Below are 23,432 nucleotides of genomic sequence, written 5' to 3'. Positions count from 1 at the left end.
TAGTACAGACACAGCTGGGGGTACTGCCCAAACAATGATGAACGCATTGCGTATGCTTAAAGAATTACCCACAATTTCGGTTTTTACCGTTTAGGTCTGGCTCTAATCACTTTACGCGATCCCCTGACGTCTCATACACTGACTTTAGGCAAAATAGTCAGACTTTCGCGGTCTAGTAACCAGACTTTGACTCTTAACGAAACATCGAATGAAAAGGGAAACATCAAATGCATATTGCAAAAGATCGAATGCAAACATACCTATGAAACATCGAATACAAATAGCTCGAAATGTCAAACATATGTGTAAAACATTGCTCACATATTTGAGAATATCGCAAATATATTGTAAAACAACACACACAATTGTATCGAAAAACATCGCACATTTAATGCAAAAAAATCGAACATAATATTGAAAACATCGCACATATATATCGTCAAAAACATCGCACATATAAATTGAAAATCGCATATAAATGTAAAACATCGCACACATAATTATATTGAACATCGCACATATATTGTAAAACATCGCTCAAATATATTAAACATCGCGCAAATAATGAAAAACATCGCATTCTTATATTGAACATCGCACATAAATGTAAAAGATAACAAACACATATTGAACATCCAACATATATATTGCAAAATATTGAATATTGCAATGTTTGACACGCCATACTATGCAACTAAAGCAACTCTTTTAATTTCCCGTGTTTACATATTATTACATGTAAATAGTAGTTCCATCCAAACTGGTTCAGAGAGGCCTACAATCGTGCATGGCAATCTTTTGGTTCTGAAAAATATGTGTATCAATTTTTTTGTTTGTTTAAAACTGTTGTACAAAAAAACAGGACTGTTCTCAGGATTATCATTATACTAAAACCGAGGAGTTTGTACACAAAAAAAGTGGCCGGGGGGGGGGGGTACCCTGTCGGACCGGACCCTACTTGCAGCCTGCTTGGCTCTGTTAAATATTACTGCTGTTGTTTTTTTTTCTTATTTACTGCCAGAAAGTGTTTTAAAGCGCGAAATCGCTAAATGGAATCTCTTCTTTCGTGTGTTTCCTTCTATGATCGGAAATTTCTTTCGTGTGTTTCCTGCCGGATCGGACACTTTTCTTGTTTTGGACTGCCTCAAACCCGCGGCCGCGCCGCAGCAGCAGAGCCATAAAATAGGGAAAGCGCCCTCTATTGCTAGCTCTAGCAACATCCATCCCAACGTGATTCTGCATGTTTTGGAGAAAGAGGTGAAGGGGCCATCACACAGTAAAGAAAATATCTCTTTGACTTTATAAATGATTTTAAATCAATCACAAGAATCATGAGTTCGATCGGCACTGGGGTGAGTATATTAAAGTTAACAAAAAGGAGAAATAATAGAAGAATTCCTGTTTATTGGGCAAATATAATTTTAACAAACGACGGCCATTTTGAGTTGTTCGTTTTGTTTGTCGTCTGCTGTTGTCCATGTTGTGCGTGTGTTGGATGGGGGTGTGGCGGGGAGGTTGGGGGGGGGGGGGTAGAATGAAAGCCCCTGGCGCAAGCTTTTTCTTTCCCCTGTAAGCAAGGAGGTAGGAATACATGCTGTAACTTGTAAGTTACCTCAGTGATTGTTGTCTACAGCAAACTTGGCTGGAATTTTCTAAAAAGTTTCCGAATAAATTTTTGACATTTGTTTTTTGTAATGAAGGCCACACCTGGAACATAATGCCTACCTGACATGCCTGAAAATGTAGATCTTTGTCAAATTTAGATTTAGAAACATACTCACCCTCTTTATACTTAATTATAGCGATTGAACGGAAGTCCGGCATTTTTCAGACGTCTACTTTTCATGTAATTTCGTGTTCGAATGTTATGTATGTTATCTTTTACTGACTATCTGTAGACTTTGTACGCAACTACCAAAGTGACATCAGAATGTACTACTACATTTTTGGGGGTACATGTGTGTTATGGCCTCTTGTGTTTTAAACTGATATTTTTTTTTCTACATCTTTGAATGCAGTATGACCTGTCAGCGTCACAGTTCTCTCCAGATGGGAGAGTGTTTCAGGTGGAATATGCGATCAAAGCCGTTGAGAACAGCGGAACGGCAATCGGTCTGCGCTGTAAGGACGGTGTAGTCTTTGGAGTGGAGAAACTGGTCACGTCCAAGCTGTACGAGATGGGATCCAACAAGAGAATATTCAATGCTGATAGACACGTTGGAGTGGTGAGTCGGAAGGAACAGTTTTTAAGCTCTGGCAACAGAGCTTCTATTTCTTTAATTTAATAAAAAGTCACTTTGGTGTCGGTTGGTCTGTCGATAGGTTGGTCAGTCGGTCCCCAAAAAATTGACCAAAAACAAACCCCTTAAGTATCCCATAAAACTGTAAGTACCAAATTTTGACTGTCGACAAATAACAAACAAAATACATTAAACATTTGACAATAATTGTTTGTAGCAATTCGTGGCGTTGTTTGTGAACATTTTGTACATGGAGGCAAGATAATGTGTGGTAATGTTAGTCACGTGGTATGTAATGCGCTAGGAACTAAGGGCTTCAACACACCTGTGACTATACATCGCCCCTGCCTCTGGCCCTATGTCAATTTTTGGAGTCTTCAGGGCGTATGGGTGAGGAAAGAGTTGCATTATGAACGCCACTATTATTTTGCGTTGTTACTTTCAACTGACAATCACGACCAAGTGAGTAATTGTATCATTTCATGCAAGACTTTCATGCGAGATGGCCAGAGCTTATTTTACAATCGCACTTGTTTTTGTAATTAACATTAGGAATATGTGTAGTCATAATGTGTTACTGGTTTGTTGGAAAAGCATCAGCGCAAAGAGAATCAGTTGAAACACAAGAATGTTATCTTAAAGTCTCAAGTTTACAAAAAAAGGGCTGGTAGATTCAAGACGCTAGGGTTGAGGTTCATGACTCATGATCAGAGAGTCAGGGGTTCGAATTCAGCTGTTGGCCATGTATTGTGTCCTTGGGCAAGCCACTTCACCCATACTTGCCTCTCTGCACCCAGTAGTACATGTATAAATTGGTACCGGCATTAGCTGGGGAGTAACCTGCGATGGACTGGCATCCCATCCAGGGGGGAGTAGAAGTATTCTCAGTCGTTTCAAGCCAAAGAAACTGGAAATAAATGCTGGCCTGATGGGCCATATTGGCTTGTGAAAGACTTAACTTTTTTGTACTTAAATATTCATCAAAATTATTCAGAGCGATTATGTTCACTGACTTTAATTTGAAATCATAAATTGGCCTGTAAGCATGCTAAGCCAAGGAATTTCAGCATAGCACAAATGAAGTTGCACAGAAGTTGAACAGAGACTGTCAAGATTAAAGACAAGAACGTAAGGGAATACTCATGCAACGTAAACATTTAGGCCAGTTGCCCATATTTCAGTAGAATGTTAATTAAAAAATTTGAAATCAACACTTGATGATCTTCATTTTTTTTTTTATCTCTGTAGGCTGTTGCAGGACTCCTTGCAGATGCCAGGCAGGTAAGGAAATATCATTTCAAAAGATATTCATTCTTATTCCACTTATTCCAGTACCAGCAAACCTATCAAGTTTTCTTGACAGGGATATTTTAATTCTCAGTACCACAGATATCTTAAAGATGAGTCAAGAACCTGAAACATACATGTAATGGACATACTGATGTAAATGTCAACTGTAAATGTCAACTTAATACACTATGCACAAGACAATGAATATAAAGAACTGTCGATTTCTGTATTATTGTTATTGTTATTAATTATTTTTGGTAATGAAATAAAGCATTCCTCTGAAGCACCCTAAGCAGTGTATCTCGCAAGCCTGAAGAATTCCGTAGAGAGAAGACAAAAGATAATGTTCCATTGAAGTGCGACAAATGGTTCTCTTCCCTAATTTCCGCTAACTGTCTTTGCAACTCTGCCTATGTAGTTCTGCCTCATTTTGCCAGAACGCCATACATATAGCAGATTCTACATCTTGCATACATGTACATGATTTAAGACCTTTGTCTCTGCATTTATTCACAACAGCTTGTTGAGACAGCCAGGGACGAGGCATCAGACTACAGAGCATCATACGGAGGACCCATCCCACTCAAGGTAAGAAAGACTGTCCAAGATATAACACCTGTCTTTGTTAGTGTACATGGGAGAATGAAGGTCGTTTCCTTCGCGTTTTATGATACCGTGTCCCTGTTTCTTATTAACTCGCTCAAGACTTTCTAGGACCTTTCACACTTTCTAGAAACTCTGTGTTGGACCCGGGTTCAACATGGAGATTTCGGAAGCCCGGTTCACACTAGCCAGAATCCAACACGGCTTAGACTTAAATCCAGCGCTCTACACCAGTAAAATGCAACCCTGGTCGGGACCAGAGTTGAGAGACTCTACCCAAGGGTAGAAAATCCAAAATCTACAGCCGACCCGTGTACACAACGGTGTAAGTGTGAACGCTCAGTGTTGCGTACCCGTGTTGGATGGGACCGGGTTCTGCTTGTGATGGACCGATGGTGTGAAAATGCCTTCTGTTGTGACTTTGTGAGAAAAACTTGTTGTCAGAACTACACATTGCAGTCATTCAAATATTACACGTCACTTGTTTGTTTTCTCATACGTGACATCATTCTAATGGAGGTTTCCTCTTTCCTGAGTGTCCACCTGTTATAATCTGCTGTTGCTGTTCTGCCATTTAATCATCATCATCTTTATACGCAAGGCATTTAAAAACAAATTGTTTAAACTTATTTTTAATTTGTGTTCTCTTCTGGTTGCAGTATTTAGCAGAGAGAGTGGCTATGTATGCACATACTTACACCTTGTACAGTGCTGTGCGGCCGTTTGGTTGTAGGTGAGTTTGCTTTCTATCCTTTAGTCCCTTGGTGTTGCTTCCAAGAACCTCCATGAATCGTCCCAAAAATGATATCTCACTGACCCTACTTTTTGGCTCTTTGGGGGAGGGGGGCAAAGAAAAAGGACGTTCATGTTTATGCATTAACAGCTGAGTATTAAAGATTACCAGCCTTTGTGAAAATTCCCTTTGTGGGAGAGTGTGGTCCGGTGGTTAGGGTTTGTGACTCATGATCATAGGGTCAGGGGTTCGAATCCAGCTGCTGGCCGTACGTTGTGTCCTTGGGCAAGCCACTTCACCCGAACTTGCCTCTCTCCATCCAGGGGTTTAAATGGGTACTGGCATTAGCTGGGGAGTAACCTGCGATGGACTGGCATCCCATCCAGGGGGGGGGGGGGGGGATAAAAAATATTCTCAGTTGTTTCATGCCAAGGAAAATCGGAGATATTAAATGACAGCCTGATTGGCCATATTGGCTTGTTGCAGACTTTACTTTTGAAAATGAATAGTTTATTTGACCTACTTTTATGCCTCTACTTGTATGCCTCTATATTCAAGGGCCAGACATGTTATTGGATCTCTTTGTGAAAGTGTAAAAGGCAGTGATTGAGATGTCACCTAACCCTCCTATGGAAATGCGCATTCTGAACCTTGCTACTACATGGGTCAAAATCGGTCAAGTGACCATTGGTGACCCATTGAAAAACTGTGCATAGAAGTATAGGATTGACCAGTTGCGACTGCTAAAGTGTCTAACCATGAGAATGATTTGACCAGCTATGACCTGTTGAATAGTGGTTGATGCTGGCCATTTGCTGACCGATATTGACTTTTTAAAAAATCATCCAAGAGTTGAAAGGTGCAGTTAAGTGATGGTATTGACTGACTAGAACAAGTGACCGATGGTGTCTTGATAAAAAAAAACATTCCCCCCCCCCCCCCCCCGGCTTTGTTTGCAATCCCTGGGTCAACAAACTTTGCCATTGTTTGTTGAATATAAAATGGGATGTCCCATTGTGCTACAGGACTGCCTGGTCAAAAAAGCATTGTATGGCAAAACTAATAGAAATTCATATTATTGTTATTATCTGAACACCCCCCTCCACAAAGAAAATCAAATATCAACATCCTATAAAAGCCTAGCAACTATCCTCTCATGCATATAATGAGTAACATGTGGTACCTGTGAAAGGCCGTCCCAAGAGTCAAAACTGGTTGACCGATTTTGACCCACCAATGTACTAATCACATACATTATCTGACCATTGGTGACCAGCCTGTGTTAAAAGTACGTTTGTGACCTCTTAAATAACAGGAGGGTTAGCTAATGGCATTATTAATAATGCACTATAGAATTAATTAAGATTTGCTTACAGAAAAAAGTCAGAATACAGTACAGTGTTTGTGAGCAAAACACTGAAACTGATATTTCTTTCGTTTTTCCCCCCCAGTATTCTGTTGGGGTCATACCAAGAAAACACACCTCAGATGTACATGATCGATCCATCTGGAGTAACCTGGGTAAGAAAACGTTTTACACTTTTGGTATGGTTTGACTAAATCAATCCCTTCAAAACCTGAAGCTTTTAGCCCTGGCATATGTGATGCGATCAAGCTACATGAGTCGTTTGTCCACCCGGTCAATTTTTTTTTATTACAGATTTGAAAAGAGCACAATCTCAGCATTACTGCTGTGAAAACCGCATGCTGATACCATCTTTAGTTAAAAAATTATGAAGTTGGAACACCAAAAGATGTGATGCAGTGATGTGATGAAGTGGCCCTATTTTGGCCTGTACCTCCAAATAAATATTCCCGACAAACGACTCATTTAGCTTGATCGCATCACATATGTACTATGTTTTTTTTTTTTAAAGTACTTGTACACCCTCAACGATGACAAAGGGAGAGATACGACAGACGCTTGAATTGAATATGCCAAAAATTGGGCTCAAGAAATTGTGAACCTTTGAACAAAATGGCTACTGTTATGCCATATGAGCATGAATCGTTCAGGCCGTGCATTGCGACCTGCACTATGGACTCCTCCATGCAAAAATAGTAGATCGTGCTTTGTGACCACTTTTGAGACCCCAGTGGGAGACACACACCACGTGTGCGAATGATCTGATACACCGTGCCCTCTAGAGACATGCACACAGTAGGGAACAAAAGATTGTATACGTCTCCATAGGGCAATTTCTATAGGTGAATACGTCTCCACAAGGTTATCACGAAATAGATATATGGAGTTTACTCAAAAACTAGGAATTGCCAAGGTGTGTTGATGTGTCGCAAATTGAAGTATTTTCTGTAAGGGATATTAAGTCCGAATTTCAGCCCAGGAAATTAATTCTGGTTAAAATAGGAGTATTTTGAAAGTACACTTTCAAACTCGAAAATTTTAGTACACGAGAACAGAGAAATGTCTCCACAAGGATACAAATTTCAGTATGTGTGTATGGCAAGTACACATGACTAACTCTGATACGGGTGTGCACTAACATGTAGCATCTGCTGGACTGTCGAGTGTCTTCAGCGGTGCTTTGGAATGTCCCAGTAGTCTCCACCAACTCTCTCTTCTTAACCCTTGAGAAGGTATTCGTGCACGGATAGTCCATACACAGCATCATCTCCTGATCCTGAACATTAAGAGTCCATTAAAGCTATAGTCCATCATTTGTAATTAGTGCATTTTGTTCGTTTGAAGCAACAAAAGTGTTCAAAATCTAATGAAGGATACTGAGCAACTAACCTGATGAAGTTTCAGCTAAGCTTCAGCTGTACATTCCGAGAAAAGCAGCATTCTAAGATTTCAATTTCAAATCAAAAGTTACTGAATCATGTTTTGAATTGTTTTGAATTGCAGCTATACGCGGCGTCGCGCACTGATCCGACGAATTATAACAACCGCGCGCGCGTGTGCGTCGTTCCAATACTTGTGCGCGCTGCGCTGAATAACAAAACGAACTACTAATTTAAATTTTCCTATGGTGCTTCTTAAGAATCACCGTTGGAAATGCCTTCTTTCGTTGATTACTTCAAAATGACAGCTTCCCAGAAAGAATAATTTCACAGGGAGTTTAGTTCCCTTACTATCTTTCAACCTAGTTTGTTTTTCAACAGTAATTACGCCAGTTACTTTCGGATGGCTGCAAATGATGGACTATAGCTTTAAGAGTTAACTTGTTGCACTACTAGACACACGCAAACGTGCACCGTCGATCGTGGACGTCCTATTGTCCCTCTTTTGTTTGTACTCTAACTTTTGAGGAAACTCCCATAGGTTTTGTACACGACCCTAACCGCGGACGTATGCTGGGAATCATGGACAATATTGTTCCCTTTTGTTCTCTGGTAGTTTTCCTCCACGGTTTGAAAAGATGAACATGTACACTGGTACATATACATTTGTTGGTTATTTTTCCTCTGTAGGGCTACCATGGCTGCGCAATAGGCAAAGCCAAGCAGGCAGCTAAGACGGAGATAGAGAAACTCCTAACCATAGACAAACACGTCAAAGACATGTCGTGCAGGGAGGCAGTCAAAGAGGTTGCCAAAATGTAAGTTTATTGAGATATTCTATTTTTATGTGATATATAGTGGTTTTTTTTGGTAGAGCACACACACTTGTTCCTGCGTTTTTGGGACAAAAGACATACAAATACCCAACAAGCTTGGCCCAAATTTTCTGAACAATAGAATACTCCCCCAAAACACAGTTCTTGCCAGGGGTGATTTTCCTGCTATGCAATAGAACATTTTCATATTGTGGCCATCTTGCTTTATTCCCCATTCAAATCAATGTAACCAAAGAGAGGCTGGAAGGAAAAATAGTCTGGTTCCTTTTTGCACCAAAAACATTATTATTAAGTACCGTTGTTGGATACAGGGAACATGACTGAAATGGTGTAACATGATAAAGGTCTATATACTCATTAGTTGCAGTGACACCAACTTCAAGATGGCCTTTGCTATAGCATTTTTTTTATTTAAGTCAAAAATGTATTGTTGGAAAATTTGTATATGAACCCTTAAAATGAAATTATGTGTCCCATTCCACCTTCATTTTCTGTTATTGCTTTGCCATGTTTAAGGGTATTTCTGGGCCCTTTGTTGCTCACATCGATGTCCAAAATGTTCAGTAAAATATGTCAGCTTCGGTGTTACTTGCGCTGTTTTGGCATTAAATGTTCTAGGAGTAATTAGTTGGTTTCTTTTCTCTACTTGCAGCATTCACATTGTACACGACGAAATCAAAGACAAGAGTTTTGAGCTGGAGCTGAGCTGGGTCGGTGAGATGACCAACGGTCGACACGAGTTCGTCCCGGAAGATGTGGCTCAAGAAGCCTTCAAATTTGGAAAGGTAGGTTGACACTAACCAGCCAAGTTTGAGCGCGAATCGTGCTTATGTACCTAAAGTTCGTCTCACTTTCATTGAATTCAGGATGGTTGCACTACTCTAGTCAACTAGTCCGAAGGACGAAGCAATACTAGTTAAGTGTCTTGCTTAACGACACAGGTGTCAAGACCAGGACTCGAACCCACTCTCTGCTGATCAGAAACAGCAGAGCTTGAGTCCGGGGCTCTTAAACGCTCGGTCATGACACTCCACATCCACTTCTGGGTGTCTTATTCTTGTGGGGAAGACCTAGGGGACCAAAGTATTCTTGAAATACAAGGACGAAGCAATGCTAGTTAAGTGTCTTGCTTAAGGACACAAGTGTCAAGACCAGGACTCGAACCCACACTCTGCTGATCAGAAACATTACGCAGCTTGAGTCCGGGGCTCTTAAACGCTCGGTCATGACACTCCACACCCACTTCTGGGCGTCTTATTCTTGTGGGGAAGACCTAAGGGACCAAAGTTTGTTCCTGAAATATAAGTAGAAATGTTCAAACAGAGGAGAGACTTGGAGTTGTGATATGCTTAATTTTGAAATTCTTTCATGTTTCTTCTTTTCTCCTCTTAACAGGATTCATTAGAGGAGTCATCCAGCTCTGAAGATGAAGACATTTAGGAGACGATGTTAGACATCATGCAATTTTCCATAATCAGAGAGCTCTCTTCTCCCTTGGGTTTCAGTGGAACTCTTAGAAAAAAAAGACCCGGTGCACATAGCTTTTCAAAAGGAGTACTACATGTATGTCTAGTCTCATTTATTTCTCACTTCTACTGTGGAACACAGTTGATAAAATTTTGAAGGAAAAATCCCCCAAATCCACAAAAGATGTCGCTGTTTAAATTAAAAACTTCCCCCCGGAATTCAGTTGAGTCAGAGATGCCACCAATATACATTTGTATCAATAAATTGCCTGAAACACTACTAAAAAACCTGAAACAACCCTTACCCCCTTTCAAAAATGTGTTTTCTGGATGTTTCAGACCAAATCCAGCACTTTAATTTGTCACATTTTTTGAAAAACAAACAAACCTGAATTCAGGTTAAACTTAAAGCCTAAAAAGTGGCATCTCTGTCAAGTAGACACTTTTGTCCATTTTGACAACGCTGCCTTACATCCAAAGAGCTATATTAAACTGCTAGAGCGCTAACTCGATGTACAAAGTAATGCCCGACGGGCGCATCCATGTTTGCACTCGAACCTATGGAGAACTGGAAATTTTGTACGTATTTTGTACGCCTATTTGCATATCTGCATTTGTATTCCATACCGGTGCGTTATCGAAGCCGATACGCCAAAAACCGAAACGCACGATCAGCAAATGAGCTTGTCATTTTGCTCTACGCAAATAGCGTAACGCGTGCACGTATTCGCTGCAGAGGCTTTTTGCCGTGACATTTTTTGAACATTCATGACGCGTTTAAGTTGTTTGCGCATGTTCTGCTTATTGCGTGTTGCATGTAGAGTACACTTTCAAAATTCAATCCATCTAATTTCATTACATGTATGTTCTACAAACAAGCACATGAATTCAAAATATCTGCGCCTAGGTCGGTTTCAAAGCGTCTCCGTGCACAAGAATGAGGAGTTAGCGCTCTAGTAATTTAATATAGCAAGCCCTGTTTGTGCTACAAAGTGTTCCTAAACTCATTCAGTTCACGATGTGGATATTATATGTGAGGTTTTGCAAGTATGTACATTTCCATTCTGCAGCTTGCAGATCCTCTCCCCATCATACAGTGTGTAAAACCAATATTTCCAAAATGTAAACACAAGTTGCAAAAACTTGGTTTTGTTTTCAATAAATTCACAATGATTTCTTTAAAATAAAATGCGTTGATCTCTTAGTTTGAATTATTTGTGTCCATTATTCACCACTGTTCAAATCTGTGAAGCTGCCAAAAAGAAAATTTAGATTCATAGCGCAGCACATCTTCCACTTGTAACATTAATTTTTTTTATGTATTGAGGACTGAAAACTCTGAACAAAGCTTTACAAAAAAAGGATGTATTGAAATTGTTAGTAAAATGGATTAAAGTTCTTAAAAACACCAACTTTCCACAAAATTTTGCGTGTTATATTAAAAGACGGGGTCATCTATATATGTAATTATGTTACTGTGACCAGTCAGAATCACAATTTATTGGCTACATTATACTTTCCACACGCCTACATGTACCACATAATCAAGCCTCTTCACTTAAAAATAAAAGGAAATAAATACATGCATAAACGGCTGTTCTTAAAAAAATACATAATGAATGACCTATACAAGTTACAGTGCCATGATCATCACAAAAGATAAAAAATGTTTTACGCCCTTTTCCCCAAAATCAATTCAACGGCTTGGCGCAGGGAGAGCACTTGAAAATTAACTATTTGTGAGTCATCTCCATGGCAACTGAGTTTAATTTCCAATTACATTGTATCTAACCAGAGAAACACTTACAAATGAAGTTGTCATGGCCAAAGCATCTCATAAAAAAACCCAGCCTTTTCAAAACTTCCCAAGCAATTATGCTCTCTGTACATAAACTAATGATGTTACAAAGTCTACCAGAATAGGAAGATAAATTATTACAAAGACATATTTCATAAAAAAAAGAGATGAACTTGTACAATTAAAATCTGTAATTTACTCATTTCTCCCACCACTCACACAGGTTTTCGTAACCCTAAACATACCAAATGTGTTACAATCCCAAAACCTGATGTGTTTTACCGGTATTTTGATGGAACCCTAACCCCTAGTAGTTCCTCAGGACTACCCTGCTGAATCTAACAGAGTCCAACTGGACTTTCTTGCTAAATCCACTGTGCCTCATTTTTAGTTGTCTGCTGAAACCAACGGAGTCCAACTTGGCATTATAATGCGGTTCAGTTGCCTGCTGAATCCAACATATTGCATGAGGAATGTACACAAGAAGTTAACTGCTCAATCCAACAGGCTCCATCAAATATATGACATAGTTGGATCCTGTTGGATTCGGCAGGGTTAGGGTTAACTCTATTCCAAAATCCTCCCAAATCATCTTTGCAAAATGAAGGTTTTTTGCAGGATTGAGGCTCTGTAGAAAAATGTGAGGCTGATTTTGGAGGATGCACTGTGTTATGTCAAGGTTTTGGCAATATGTTGAGGCTTGGCCAGTGACATCCTGGAGCAGTACGGAGGATTTCAAGCATAATCCAGGCCTATACATGTATTTATTCATGGCTGAGCAAAAACAACGCAGTGTCCGACCCAGGATCAGTAACGCACTTTTGCCATGTGCACATGTAACCCCAATCCTCCAAATTCCTCCACTTTGGCACAGAGGATTTTGAAGGATTCAGAGCGGTTACCGTAGTGTAAAAATTTAGAAAGACAACTTCTCAAAGTAAAGGGCTTCAACTGAACCATTCCTAAACACACCCACATTATCAACAAGGAATAAGAAAGCTATGGACAACAGAGTATACATGTATTTTTAAATACAAAATGAGACCGTGTAAAAGTTTCAACTTCATGCAATTCATGTGGTTTTAGTTTTAGCACGAATCACTGAGGAGGTTTTCTCTCCTGAAATCTTGATTATTTCTCCATAAAAGCTGACGATTAGTCACAAAATAAAAAAAAAGGCATATGATGGCCACTTTTGGCTGCCAAGAGCCCAACACAGACAGAAGACAGAAATGAAGAAGTTGAGATAGTTGACTACATTTTGTAGATCGTCTGTTCTGTTGGTCAAAGGTCATCCTGTGCCCAAAAGTTGCCCTGTGTCCAATGTGACCTTTGACCTTGCTTCTATCTCACAACACTAGCGCCTCAACTTCACTGTGCGGTTGAACATCCGTTAGGTAGCCGCTGCCTGTCCCATCTGCGCTGTTTCTTGCACCGATGATGCTGCATCATCTGATGATCCAAACAAATAGCCCAGATAAGTGACGATCATCATAATGTGGGAGGGGAGGTACAGGTAGGTGGTGTAGGCAGCCGTGCAAAACACTATCAATACTGTTGTATCTGAGGAAAGATGGTTAAGGACAATCGATAATTTTTGTGTGTGAAAAATTAGGAAACACTAAATATTGTTATGCCCCAACTATAGTATCGGTCCCAACCATAATTGGGAAAGTCCCAGTCTAGTAGCAGTTGGGACAGCCCAACTTTAGTTGAGTTCAGGACAAGGTGAATGGCAACGTCGTTCAGCTGTCTCTGATACTGATAGGTGGCTCCTGCACCCGATTTATTATTATTATTATTGTTATTTATTCGGCCAAGATTTCATACAGCAAAATATAATACAGAGAATATCACAATGAACATTTACATAACAAAACAAGTGGAACATGTATAAAAGGCTAAAAACATGAACAAGACAAACCCAAATTATGATGGCCAGGATTAATAAAGGGAATTATTTAATTTCATGAAACTCATCGTAACTAGTGAGGATGCATCGCAGCACTGGGACATTTCGTATCCCTATGACGCAACACAGCTGCGACGCATCCTGCGATCCATTCAGTGTTACTGAATTTCTAGTAAAATTGTACTGCATGACTGTATTAAGCCCGGTTCATACTTCATGCGAAAGTGAACGCGAATACTTGCCATGACGTCACAAATTTGCGTTCACTTTCACAGTGAGTATGAACCGGGCTTTAAACTGGATTAAAATAAAATGCAAAATGTATCCACAGTGAGGGCGCCCTGCACTGTCACTCAGTGCTGACTGCTGTGTACTGTAAGTATGTCACCGTTTTTGGTGTTTATGATAGAAAAGGATACTGTATATTCTGGCTTCCCAATCCTCCATCATGTAGGTAGCAGACACAATCTGATACTGTAGCCACACCATCTTGAAAAATCTTGCTATCCGTTGCCATAAACTCAGAGGTTTCTTAGATTCAGCCATTTTTCTTCCGCTTTATCAACCCTTCTACTTTCTAGTTTTGGTGTTTTGTTACTCTGACTCACTAGCGCTGGCAACCTGTCATATACCAATTTATCAATGCGTAAAAACAGTGAACCAGTGAATAGTCTGGCACCAAAACACATACCAAAACACGTTGTCACGTTCACGCACGTACTAGCGCATAGCCGGCTGTGTACCGGCCGCAGTCGTGGGGGCAACGAGCGCGCGTGTAGAGACGTACGTAGAAGTAGACGTGGCCACGTACGTATGTGTATGTACATGTACATGTACATATACATCTGCGCCAGAAAAGTGATGAAGTGAAGTTTCTTTTCACGATGAATTTATAAATATTTCCCTCTCACGAGCCATCAGGTCCAACCCTATGCCAATTAAATTATCTACCAACTGTCTACGTTCTTTAAATGAAAGGTAAGTGAGAGAATTCTTGCATTTGAAAATTGAAGTTCATCCCTGGAATTTACTGTTGAGGGCGGTTCAGCTTCAGAGTGCAGGAAATCATACAGACGGCCGGCCGCGGTGCGAGCCCGGCTTGGCCGGCCACGCGGCCCCCGGCGCGCCGGCCCAATCTGGCGTGGCCCGTAAACGTACACGTAGGCCTACGTGGTAACGATGTGTGGAGTTTAGGACATGTTTTAATTATAGTTTTAAAAAAAATGCAGTGGCCTACTCCTAGAACTATGAGGCTCTACGTGGAGCCTCATAGTTCTAGGAGTAGTGTAATAAGCCCGTGTCAGCGAGTTAGAAAATAACCTTTAATAATGTACTTAATTATTTTTTTTGGGTTTTTACTTTTACCATGGAGGAATATGGGGGCGGGGGGGGGGGGGGGGGGGGGGGTACTGTACATGTTTGTCCTCTACATACGTAGGCATCCTACCGGTAATTTTCTGGTTGATGCCATTCAATAGGAATATTAACGAAAACACAGTTTTGTGAATTCAAGATGCATCATGAATTGGTACGTACAACATGATGCATCTGCTCTTCCAATTTGCATTGATTCTAATCCTCTTTACTTCCAGGGTATGCACGGCCGTTTTCCCACAGTAAACTAATATATGCGAGATTTGACCTCAGTGAGGTCAAATTGTGCTTCTTTCTATATAGCCTCTGATGACGTCATATGCATGGATCGTATATTAAATCAGCCTATATTAAGCTTTCAATACCCAGCTTGAGACTCATCGTGGGTCTAGAGCTGGGTATTCCAAGCTAGGCCTTCAATGCACATGTTCTGACTTAATAGACCTGTGAACGTGGCGCGTTGTTTACACGCCACGTTTACAGGTCTAGTTCTGACTCATTTACACCAAACTTTGACAGAGTCATGTGGTGCATCTTTCTTTTCACTGATTTGGAACTGATGTTGTAATTTGAATCAAATGTATAATTTGTCAAAAATCAGATTTTAACATGCGAACTCCTTTTCAATAGACACAGTTTAGCCATGGCAGTTCCTAGTCCCAGAGCCAGCGTGTTGGTGGCAGCCCTAGTTGCGGCAGTCTGGAGCCACGCATCCCACGCAGCCGAAGAGAACCCCGTCGTTGTGGCACCGGCGGCAGCCGCAGCCGCTACCGGAGAGGTCGGCTGGACAGACTTCTGGCTGGTGCGGCTGAGCCTGAACATCCTGGGCTATGGCTCCGTCTGCCTCCCGGCCTGGCTGTTCATCCGGTATGTCAAGCGCTCTGGCTACCTGGAGCAGGGAGGTGAGAACGGTAGGAACCACCAATCCCAAATCCCACCTTTCTGCTTCACCTTGCATGCACGCTTCCACCTCTGCTTGGAGAGGTAAGAAGCGCCACTCACACATCTACTTCTTCAAATTTCCTTCATCCATTGCAAATCTTCTGAAATTGTATTTGTAATGCTCTTAACATAAAGACTACAGAGTATAGTGTGGCGATTCTGTAGTGTAGGGCCCTGTTCCCTATAACTTAATTAAAGGGAATAAAAATCCACTTTTAGGTTATTGGACTTGCTGAACTGGTTCGTGATCACGGCGACGCACAGTGTACACGCAAAACCACATTGATTCGCATGGCACCAACCGTAAAACGCGAAAGAAAATCGTATTTTCTACCACAGTCCACTAGAAACTGTTCTAAATTACAAAAAAGTTGAAGTCGTTATAATTAAGAGAAATCTGCTTTAACTTGTTGAAAAGTCATTTTGGAGTGATAAAAAAATACCCTTGACTCTAATTTATCAAAATTAAAGAGGGGTCCTACACTACACAAAACCCAGAGAATTATGTTATAATTTTGAATGTGAAGAAGGGAATTTACTTTTCAAACCTCCACAACCATGATTTTATTTTTATACATATGTATTTTAAAGGTTTTTTTTTTTGGGGGGGGGGGGTTTAAGAAAGTTCTTCTGAATTCTACTAAAATACCAAGTGAATAAGAGTAAACTTTTTGCTCTTTGAATGAGTTCTGGTCATAGTCAGTACTAACTAAATTTATGATTACTAGTCAGTACTAACTAAATCATTGCTAATAAACACATCAGTCCCTATACTACTGCTCAAAATCATACTGCCCCAAACTGCCAAGCACTGTAGAGTTTTATGGAGTACCGAAGTGAATATGTCACGCGCGCAAAATGTGTGTGAAAGACATTAGCACATGATTCAGCCCATGAACCAGCACGCGCCCGTACTCCATTCGTTTGTGCTACACTTTCTGGTTCTACATGACGTCACAGTTCGGTACTCCATAGATTTATTATGGAATAAATTATGTACAGTACGTGCAATGCAATGTTAAATGGGCTGAACACATTTGGAATCCCTAATGTTTGTCTATATGTACCATGGTGGCCCTGCATTACTTTTTCTCTTTTCGTTTTGGTAATAAAACATGGGAACTACTATAACACGACTAATTAAACAACTCTGTGTGCCCAGTAATTCTTTTTTGATAAAGACTAACATGACTAATGACCTATTGAATAACTATTTAATGTTTGCACCACAGCTGCACTGTCACAAAGTATACACTGTACAGCTGACTCCCCCTGCGGTGAAACAGCTGTGCAGGGAATTTTATTGGTTGGCTCAAATTGGCTGTTATACAAATGAAGTACATAACGAAATCTTTGGGCATCCGAACGGTTAATATACCAACATTTGTTTGAGATACCGGTAATATAAAATCGTAGTGAAGGATCGCGCTAAAACATACAAGTTCTGCTTCCGATTCCAAAAAAAAAATGTACATGGCATTTAAAAATAGGATAGGTAGGTAGAGAATTTGTTTTTGTACGCTCATATGGTGGTGTCTGCGTGTAGTGGGGGGAGTCAGGTTGGCGTAGCGGTACTTTCCTCGCCTTCCACCACTGTGACCCGGGTTCGAATCCCGCCTGGGTCAATATGTGGATTGGGTTTTCAGTCCCTGCCTGATTCCGTGGGTTTTCCTCAGAATACTCTTCTGGGCTTTTCCTCCCACCTCTAAAACTGTAATTTCTTCACATTGTCTTCTCTTTACTGGGACCCATGGGAGATCAGTGGATTCCACTGAATGGGCTACCCAGTTAAAATAAGAAATAAATAAAAGTGGATTAAAGGTAGTTGGCCTAATTGATGATCTCTCATTGTTTCCCCCCCAAAAAAATTAGGGTAGGGGCTGTCAAAATAGGGTAGGTAGGGTAACCAGAAGCAGAACTATTATTTTTTTTCGGCCTTCATGGCACTTTTTTAATCACTTTCGAAGGCCCAGTGGAATGGACACACCTTGTGCTTAAAGTTTGGCACAAAGTACATTCATTCATTTTATTCGGTTACACCTCTATGTTCCGACACCCCTATGTTCCGACTGCACATATTCCTATTCATAACCCTAACCCTAACCCTAACCCTAACCCTAACCGGGAGTAACACAATCTAGGTTGTCGCAACATAGGGGTGTCGGAACATAGAGCAGTCACCTTTTATTCAGGCATGAGATTTTTCAGACTTTTGTCTGAAACAAAAATTTCATGTTTTGGATTGTTTACTTATCTAATTTCAAACATCTGGTTGAAAGGAAACCAACATAATGTCGTACCGTTCCCGAAAAAAAGACAAAAAAACCTGGTTGTTTATCGGACACGACGGAGTACGAATACGTTTTTCCTGTCTTTCTCAGTCAATATACGATACAGCACCGTGCTCGCGAACAGCGGTGACCAATCACCAATGCACAAAATATGGTTTCTTACACGTCCGCAAAAGGCAAACACTTTACGTATGAAATCACAACTAGCACCCAAACAACTCGACTTTTTGGGTTCGCAAAAATGGACCCCGAAAGTTGTTCTCGCACGCATAATACAGGAATAACACAAAAACGCCCAGTTTTTAAAAGATAGGCCTAGTCGTGTGGATGTTCATATCCTACTTTTAAATGTTCTTTCCAATTAACATCATTTCGTTCAAAGTGCATTTTGTAGTGCAATTGGGCTGTTCTAGGACGCAGTGTCCCTTTAACTTATTCAGTAACAAAATATGCACAACTTTGTTGCACCTCATTGTAGAACATAAGCACTGCACCTCCAAGATGGCTACCGTACACATTGCCTGCTTTTGCCTCTTGTTCTCTGTTCTCTAGTGCGTTTAATAGTTATGTTCATGTTCATGTACGTGTATCCCATATTCACATGCCATTTTAAGTTGAGAACAAATTCATGTACTGTACATGCAAGCAGCTGCTTCAAACATTGGGATGTATACATGTGTGAGTGTATAAATGTGTGTACAAGTTGCAACTTTCGTACCATTGTATACATTGTGTACATACAAAAACAGCTGCCAAAACTGATGTATCAGTAACGATGCATGTACAATGTATTGTGATGCAGTCCTTATTCTAGTATTGTGATGGGCATTGCACCACAAAAAAAAGTGGTTCCCTAATGGTCTGCTGTGTGTGTCTTTCAGTGTAATATGCCTTCACTGTTTCTTAATTTAAATATATGTAATAAAGCCTCCATCATGATGCGGTACACTAAGGATCGGTTATTTCGAACCAAATTAGGTATGGCTTATAATGCTAAATATTACAATAAATATAACAATATCCCCTCCCCCCCCCCCAAAAAAAATCCACAATATCTTCATGACTACAATGATAAAGGGGTAACTGTTGCTTTAGTATTGTGTGGTTATTCATTTCCGTTGGGACATATGTACCAAAAAGATAACAGGTATGTGTCATGTATATTTAGGCACGTACATACATGGCAATTTGTAGGTTTCAATTTAGGCATTTGCTTTTTACTGACATGACTGAGCTTGAATGCATTTTTGTAGTCAGGTCCATCACAAGTTCCGTTGTAAGTAAATCACAAAACCGTTGTTTATACAATCACAAGTAACAGGGGATGAACAGTGACAAAGGAATGCCTTTGGCTTTTGCCACAGTTCATTTGGTCAGCTTGTGACTTTACCTATGTCGTGATAACTTGCGATTGACTCCTGGGCCCAATTCCACGGCGCTGCTAAGCAAAAAAAATTGCTTAGCAAAAAAAACCAAAAAAATGCCTGGCTGATAAAAGCAGTTTACCAGCCAAAACTCCACATGATTTTCATGCTATAGCAAGCAACAGCTGAATACTGATCACTAGCAATATGCATCACATGGAGTTTTGGCTGGTAACCTGCTTTTATAAGCCACACTTTGTTGTGCTAAGCAAATTTTTGTGCTAAGCAGTGCCGTGACATTGGCCCCTGGTGGACCCATGGGGACTTTTGATGGACTGGCCTCCTTGAACACTGCTTGAATGCGTCAGTATTTCTGTTCTTTTCACAGGCCACAATTGCATGTTTAGGTCCATCCGTTTGTGTGTGGCTGGAAACGAGGAGAAAACCAGCCTTGAGGAAGGAGGAGTGAAGGCAACAGCCCCAGAACCACCCAAGGTGATACAAGAAAAGGTTTTTCTCCTCGGAAAGTGTTTGTCAATAAGCACTTTCACGTTAATGTGCGCGCCATCTTGCTCACAGGGCAAAAAGAGCACGCGTTGCTAGACACGGGCGCATATTGGAATGAACGCATGACGACTTGGAAGCGGAAAATTTTCAATTGACGATGCGTACACAGCAGTTCACAATGCATGTCGCCCCCAAGAGGTTACGCAAAAGAGGTGTACATATATGTTTGGCCAAAAATAAAACTCTGGAAATAAACTGGTCTTGGTAGTTTCATGATTCATTAGCACATTTAACTTTGAATATTTTGTTAGACAAGGATAAGTTTGTAAGGCTCTCAGTGTTTATAGTGTGGTAGTGAGTTTAAAGATATAGTCCATCATTTGTAATTTGTGCATTTTGTTCGTTTGAAGCAACAAAAGTGTTCAAAATCTAATGAAGGATACTGAACAACTAACCTGATGAAGTTTCAGCTCAGCTTCAGCTGTATATTCCGAGAAAAACAGCATTCTAGGATCTCAATTTCAAATCAAAAGTTGCTGAATCATGTTTTGAATTGGGCCTGAATTCAGCGTTCAAGACGTGTTCTCACTGAGCCGATTGCAGCTATACGTGATGTCGCGCACTGATCCAACGAATTATAGCAACCGCACGCGTGTGTGCGTCATGCCAATGCTTGCGCGCGCTTCGCCGAATAACAAAACGAACTATTAATTTAAATTTTCCTACGGTGCATCTTAAGATGCACCGTTGGAAAGGCCTTCTTTCATTGATTACTTCAAAATGACAGCTTGCCTGAAAGAATAATTTCACAGGGAGTTTAGTTCCCTTACTATCTTTCAACCAAGTATGTTTTTCAACAATAATTACGTCAGTTACTTTTCGGATGGCTGCAAATGCTGGACTATAGCTTTAAACGATGGACAGTTGCATAACTGCTGGATAGTGTATGCTGGATGTGGACCAATGAAGTTGAAAACTGTATCACATGTGGATTGTATTGAAATCTTTTCCCTCCATTTTTTTGTTCTATTTGTAGTTCAACAAAGGCGTGGTACTCTTCTTCTGCGTGTTGGGCCTGCAAGGTTCCTACCTCACCTGGGGTGTACTCCAAGAGCGCATCATGAAACACGAGTACGGCAAGGACGAGAACAATCCGGGAGAGAAGTTCACCAACTCCCAGTTCCTTGTCTTCATGAACCGGATCCTGGCCTTCAGCGCGGCCGGCGTGATCATACTGGTGACTCGACAGCCCAGGCACACGGCCCCTCTCTACAGGTACTCCTACTGCTCCCTCTCCAACATCATGAGCAGCTGGTGCCAGTACGAGGCCCTCAAGTTTGTCAGCTTCCCCACCCAGGTGCTGGCCAAGGCCTCCAAGATCATCCCCGTCATGCTGATGGGGAAAGTGGTCTCGGGGAAGACATACGAGTACTATGAGTACCTGACGGCGGCCATGATCTCCATGGGCGTGGCCATGTTCCTCCTGACGCAGGGAAAGGAGGCGACGGGGCCCACCACCGTGACCACCTTCTCCGGGGTCCTGATTCTCATCGGGTACATGATGTTTGACAGCTTCACCTCCAACTGGCAGGCTGAGCTGTACAAGCAGTACAACATGTCCAGCATGCAGATGATGTTCGGCGTGAACCTCTTCAGCTGTATCTTCACCAGCTGGTCGCTGATCGGGCAGGGAGGCTTCGCCGTGGGGCTGGGCTTCATGCTGAAGCACTCCACCTTCATGTTCCACGTGCTGCTGCTGTCCCTGTGCTCGGCCACTGGCCAGCTCTTCATCTTCTACACCATCTCGCAGTTTGGCGCGGTGGTCTTCATCATCATCATGACCACGCGGAGCGGGCTGGCCATCTTCCTCTCCTGCCTCATCTACGGACATCCCCTGACTGTCATCGGCGTCTTTGGTGTGTTTATCGTCTTTGCCGCCCTCTTCTTGAGAGTGTACGCACAACAGCGCAAGAAAGCGCAGAAGGCGCGCGAAGCAAGGCAATCAGAGCTTAGTAACGGCAACAAGGTTTGAAAAAACAAAACAATTGGACTGGTTGGGATCAACTGCTTTATATATTTTTTTTACATTGAAGCTTAGATGCTGGTATGGTAAGATACCATTTTAAGTTCATTCTTTTAGAACTTTTGTAGACACAGATTCTGCACCCTTCAGTGACTCTAGTGATTCCAAGAATTCTGTGGGAAAAGGGTAGTGACAAATTTTTTGGCACAATGTACTTAATCTTCAGCGGGGAAAGAAGCGCCACGTGAATTAATAACGACTACCTGTTCTCAATCCCGCCAAATCCTCTCCAACCTTTTTGGATTTTGAATGAGGATTCAGATTAATTTTTGCTGACAAATGATAACCATACACGAAGCTTACTCATGGAGATGTGTTCATTCGGCGCAGGGTTTAAAATATTGGCTTGGATCTCACAGCGAATTTAGACTGCCAAACTTGTCTTAGGCTCCTTGATATTGAACTGGGTCCAGGAATGAGTAAATATCAGTGATCAGGGTAAGGATGTTTCAAGTGCTGTTATCATGTATCCAAAGTGCAATTTATAGACAAAGATGTTGAAATATTCTCCTCATCATATGTGTGCATATACTCGTAGGGACATTTTCCTAAACGCAACATGGTACAGATACCATTGGGGTCTACATGTACATGCATTTCTAGGGGTTAATTGGAGTATTACATACCAATCACTCATTTTTGTGAATCCAATTTCTCTGTCAGTTGTTCTTAATGCTAGGTTCACACATTTGCGATTTTTAAAGGGAATATACATCATTTGCTTTTGCTGTAATTTTCAGAAATGGATGCAGTTGTTTGAGGGGTTGGAAATATATAGCAAATATAGTTACACTGACTTTTTGACGTTTTGGGTTCGAAAATGCTATAAATACCAAGAAAAACAATCATTTTCCTGTAGTCTAGTTCCTTGACTCCATATAAGAAGAAACAGAGCAGTTTACATACATTGGGGAATTGTAAGGTCACGGAACCAGTCTAGCTGGCTTGTACCCGTTCATAGGTGTGTAATCGATTGCAAACAAGTGAGATGGTCAATTGGGGCCAGTATTTGAAAAAAAAGCCAGGTTTTTTCCAACGCTGGTCGGCCGACCAGTGTTGGAAATTTATACAAAAATACCACTTTTCTTGAAAATAACAGTATACCAGGTGCCATGATTTTACAGGATGCTTTACACTGTCATTCACTAACAGTCCAGCAAGGTATTTCAAAATGATTTGGTAGTTTTATTTTTTGATGTTTGCAAATGTTGTATTTTCCCTTTAAGCCGAATCGCCAAGAATAGCAAT

At 41.0% G+C, this 23,432-nt stretch overlaps 2 protein-coding genes and 1 long non-coding RNA gene across 5 annotated transcripts; 2 read left to right on the top strand and 1 right to left on the bottom strand.

The window, feature by feature from the left end:
• The first annotated feature begins 1,193 nt into the window (after positions 1–1,193).
• On the top strand, positions 1,194–9,963 carry LOC119736459 (proteasome subunit alpha type-3-like). Its single transcript, XM_038210480.1, has 9 exons — positions 1,194–1,352; positions 2,019–2,225; positions 3,489–3,521; positions 4,050–4,118; positions 4,793–4,866; positions 6,318–6,387; positions 8,302–8,429; positions 9,100–9,232; positions 9,843–9,963. The coding sequence occupies exons 1-9, from the start codon at positions 1,332–1,334 to the stop codon at positions 9,885–9,887; spliced, it is 780 nt and encodes a 259-aa protein (XP_038066408.1). The 5' UTR covers positions 1,194–1,331; the 3' UTR covers positions 9,888–9,963.
• A 2,581-nt stretch (positions 9,964–12,544) lies between these two features.
• On the bottom strand, positions 12,545–14,240 carry LOC119736451. Its single transcript, XR_005272312.1, has 2 exons — positions 14,043–14,240; positions 12,545–13,274 (listed from the first exon to the last, which is right to left on the bottom strand). It is a non-coding gene; the product is annotated as an uncharacterized LOC119736451 (long non-coding RNA).
• A 134-nt stretch (positions 14,241–14,374) lies between these two features.
• On the top strand, positions 14,375–22,881 carry LOC119736429 (adenosine 3'-phospho 5'-phosphosulfate transporter 1-like). 3 transcript variants are annotated; one of them, XM_038210457.1, is made up of 4 exons: positions 14,375–14,601; positions 15,628–15,899; positions 19,983–20,089; positions 21,138–22,881. In XM_038210457.1, exons 1-4 carry the CDS (start codon positions 14,555–14,557, stop codon positions 22,131–22,133), a joined length of 1,422 nt encoding a protein of 473 aa, XP_038066385.1. In that variant the 5' UTR covers positions 14,375–14,554; the 3' UTR covers positions 22,134–22,881. The 3 variants fall into 3 exon arrangements, with proteins under 3 accessions (XP_038066385.1, XP_038066379.1, XP_038066392.1); XM_038210451.1 differs by having other exon boundaries at positions 15,628–15,908; XM_038210464.1 differs by lacking the exon at positions 14,375–14,601 and having other exon boundaries at positions 15,691–15,981.
• The last annotated feature ends 551 nt before the right edge of the window (positions 22,882–23,432 follow it).

Source organism: Patiria miniata, unplaced genomic scaffold (assembly GCF_015706575.1).
Source record: "Patiria miniata isolate m_02_andy unplaced genomic scaffold, ASM1570657v1 HiC_scaffold_10, whole genome shotgun sequence".
NCBI lineage: Eukaryota > Metazoa > Echinodermata > Asteroidea > Valvatida > Asterinidae > Patiria > Patiria miniata.
Note: the sequence above shows the minus strand (reverse complement) of the source record. Positions and strands in the feature narration are given on the sequence as shown.

Bases quoted from the DNA above. Each gene is read 5' to 3' on its own strand.
- LOC119736459 (XM_038210480.1), top strand. From the start codon at position 1,332: ATGAGTTCGATCGGCACTGGG. The intron at 4,119-4,792 runs GTAAGAAAGACT...TTCTGGTTGCAG, and splicing joins GAGGACCCATCCCACTCAAG to TATTTAGCAGAGAGAGTGGC. The intron at 4,867-6,317 runs GTGAGTTTGCTT...TTTCCCCCCCAG, and splicing joins GTGCGGCCGTTTGGTTGTAG to TATTCTGTTGGGGTCATACC.
- LOC119736429 (XM_038210451.1), top strand. From the start codon at position 14,555: ATGCCAATTAAATTATCTACCAACTGTCTACGTTCTTTAAATGAAAG. The intron at 14,602-15,627 runs GTAAGTGAGAGA...CCTTTTCAATAG, and splicing joins CTACGTTCTTTAAATGAAAG to ACACAGTTTAGCCATGGCAG. The intron at 20,090-21,137 runs GTGATACAAGAA...TTCTATTTGTAG, and splicing joins CAGCCCCAGAACCACCCAAG to TTCAACAAAGGCGTGGTACT.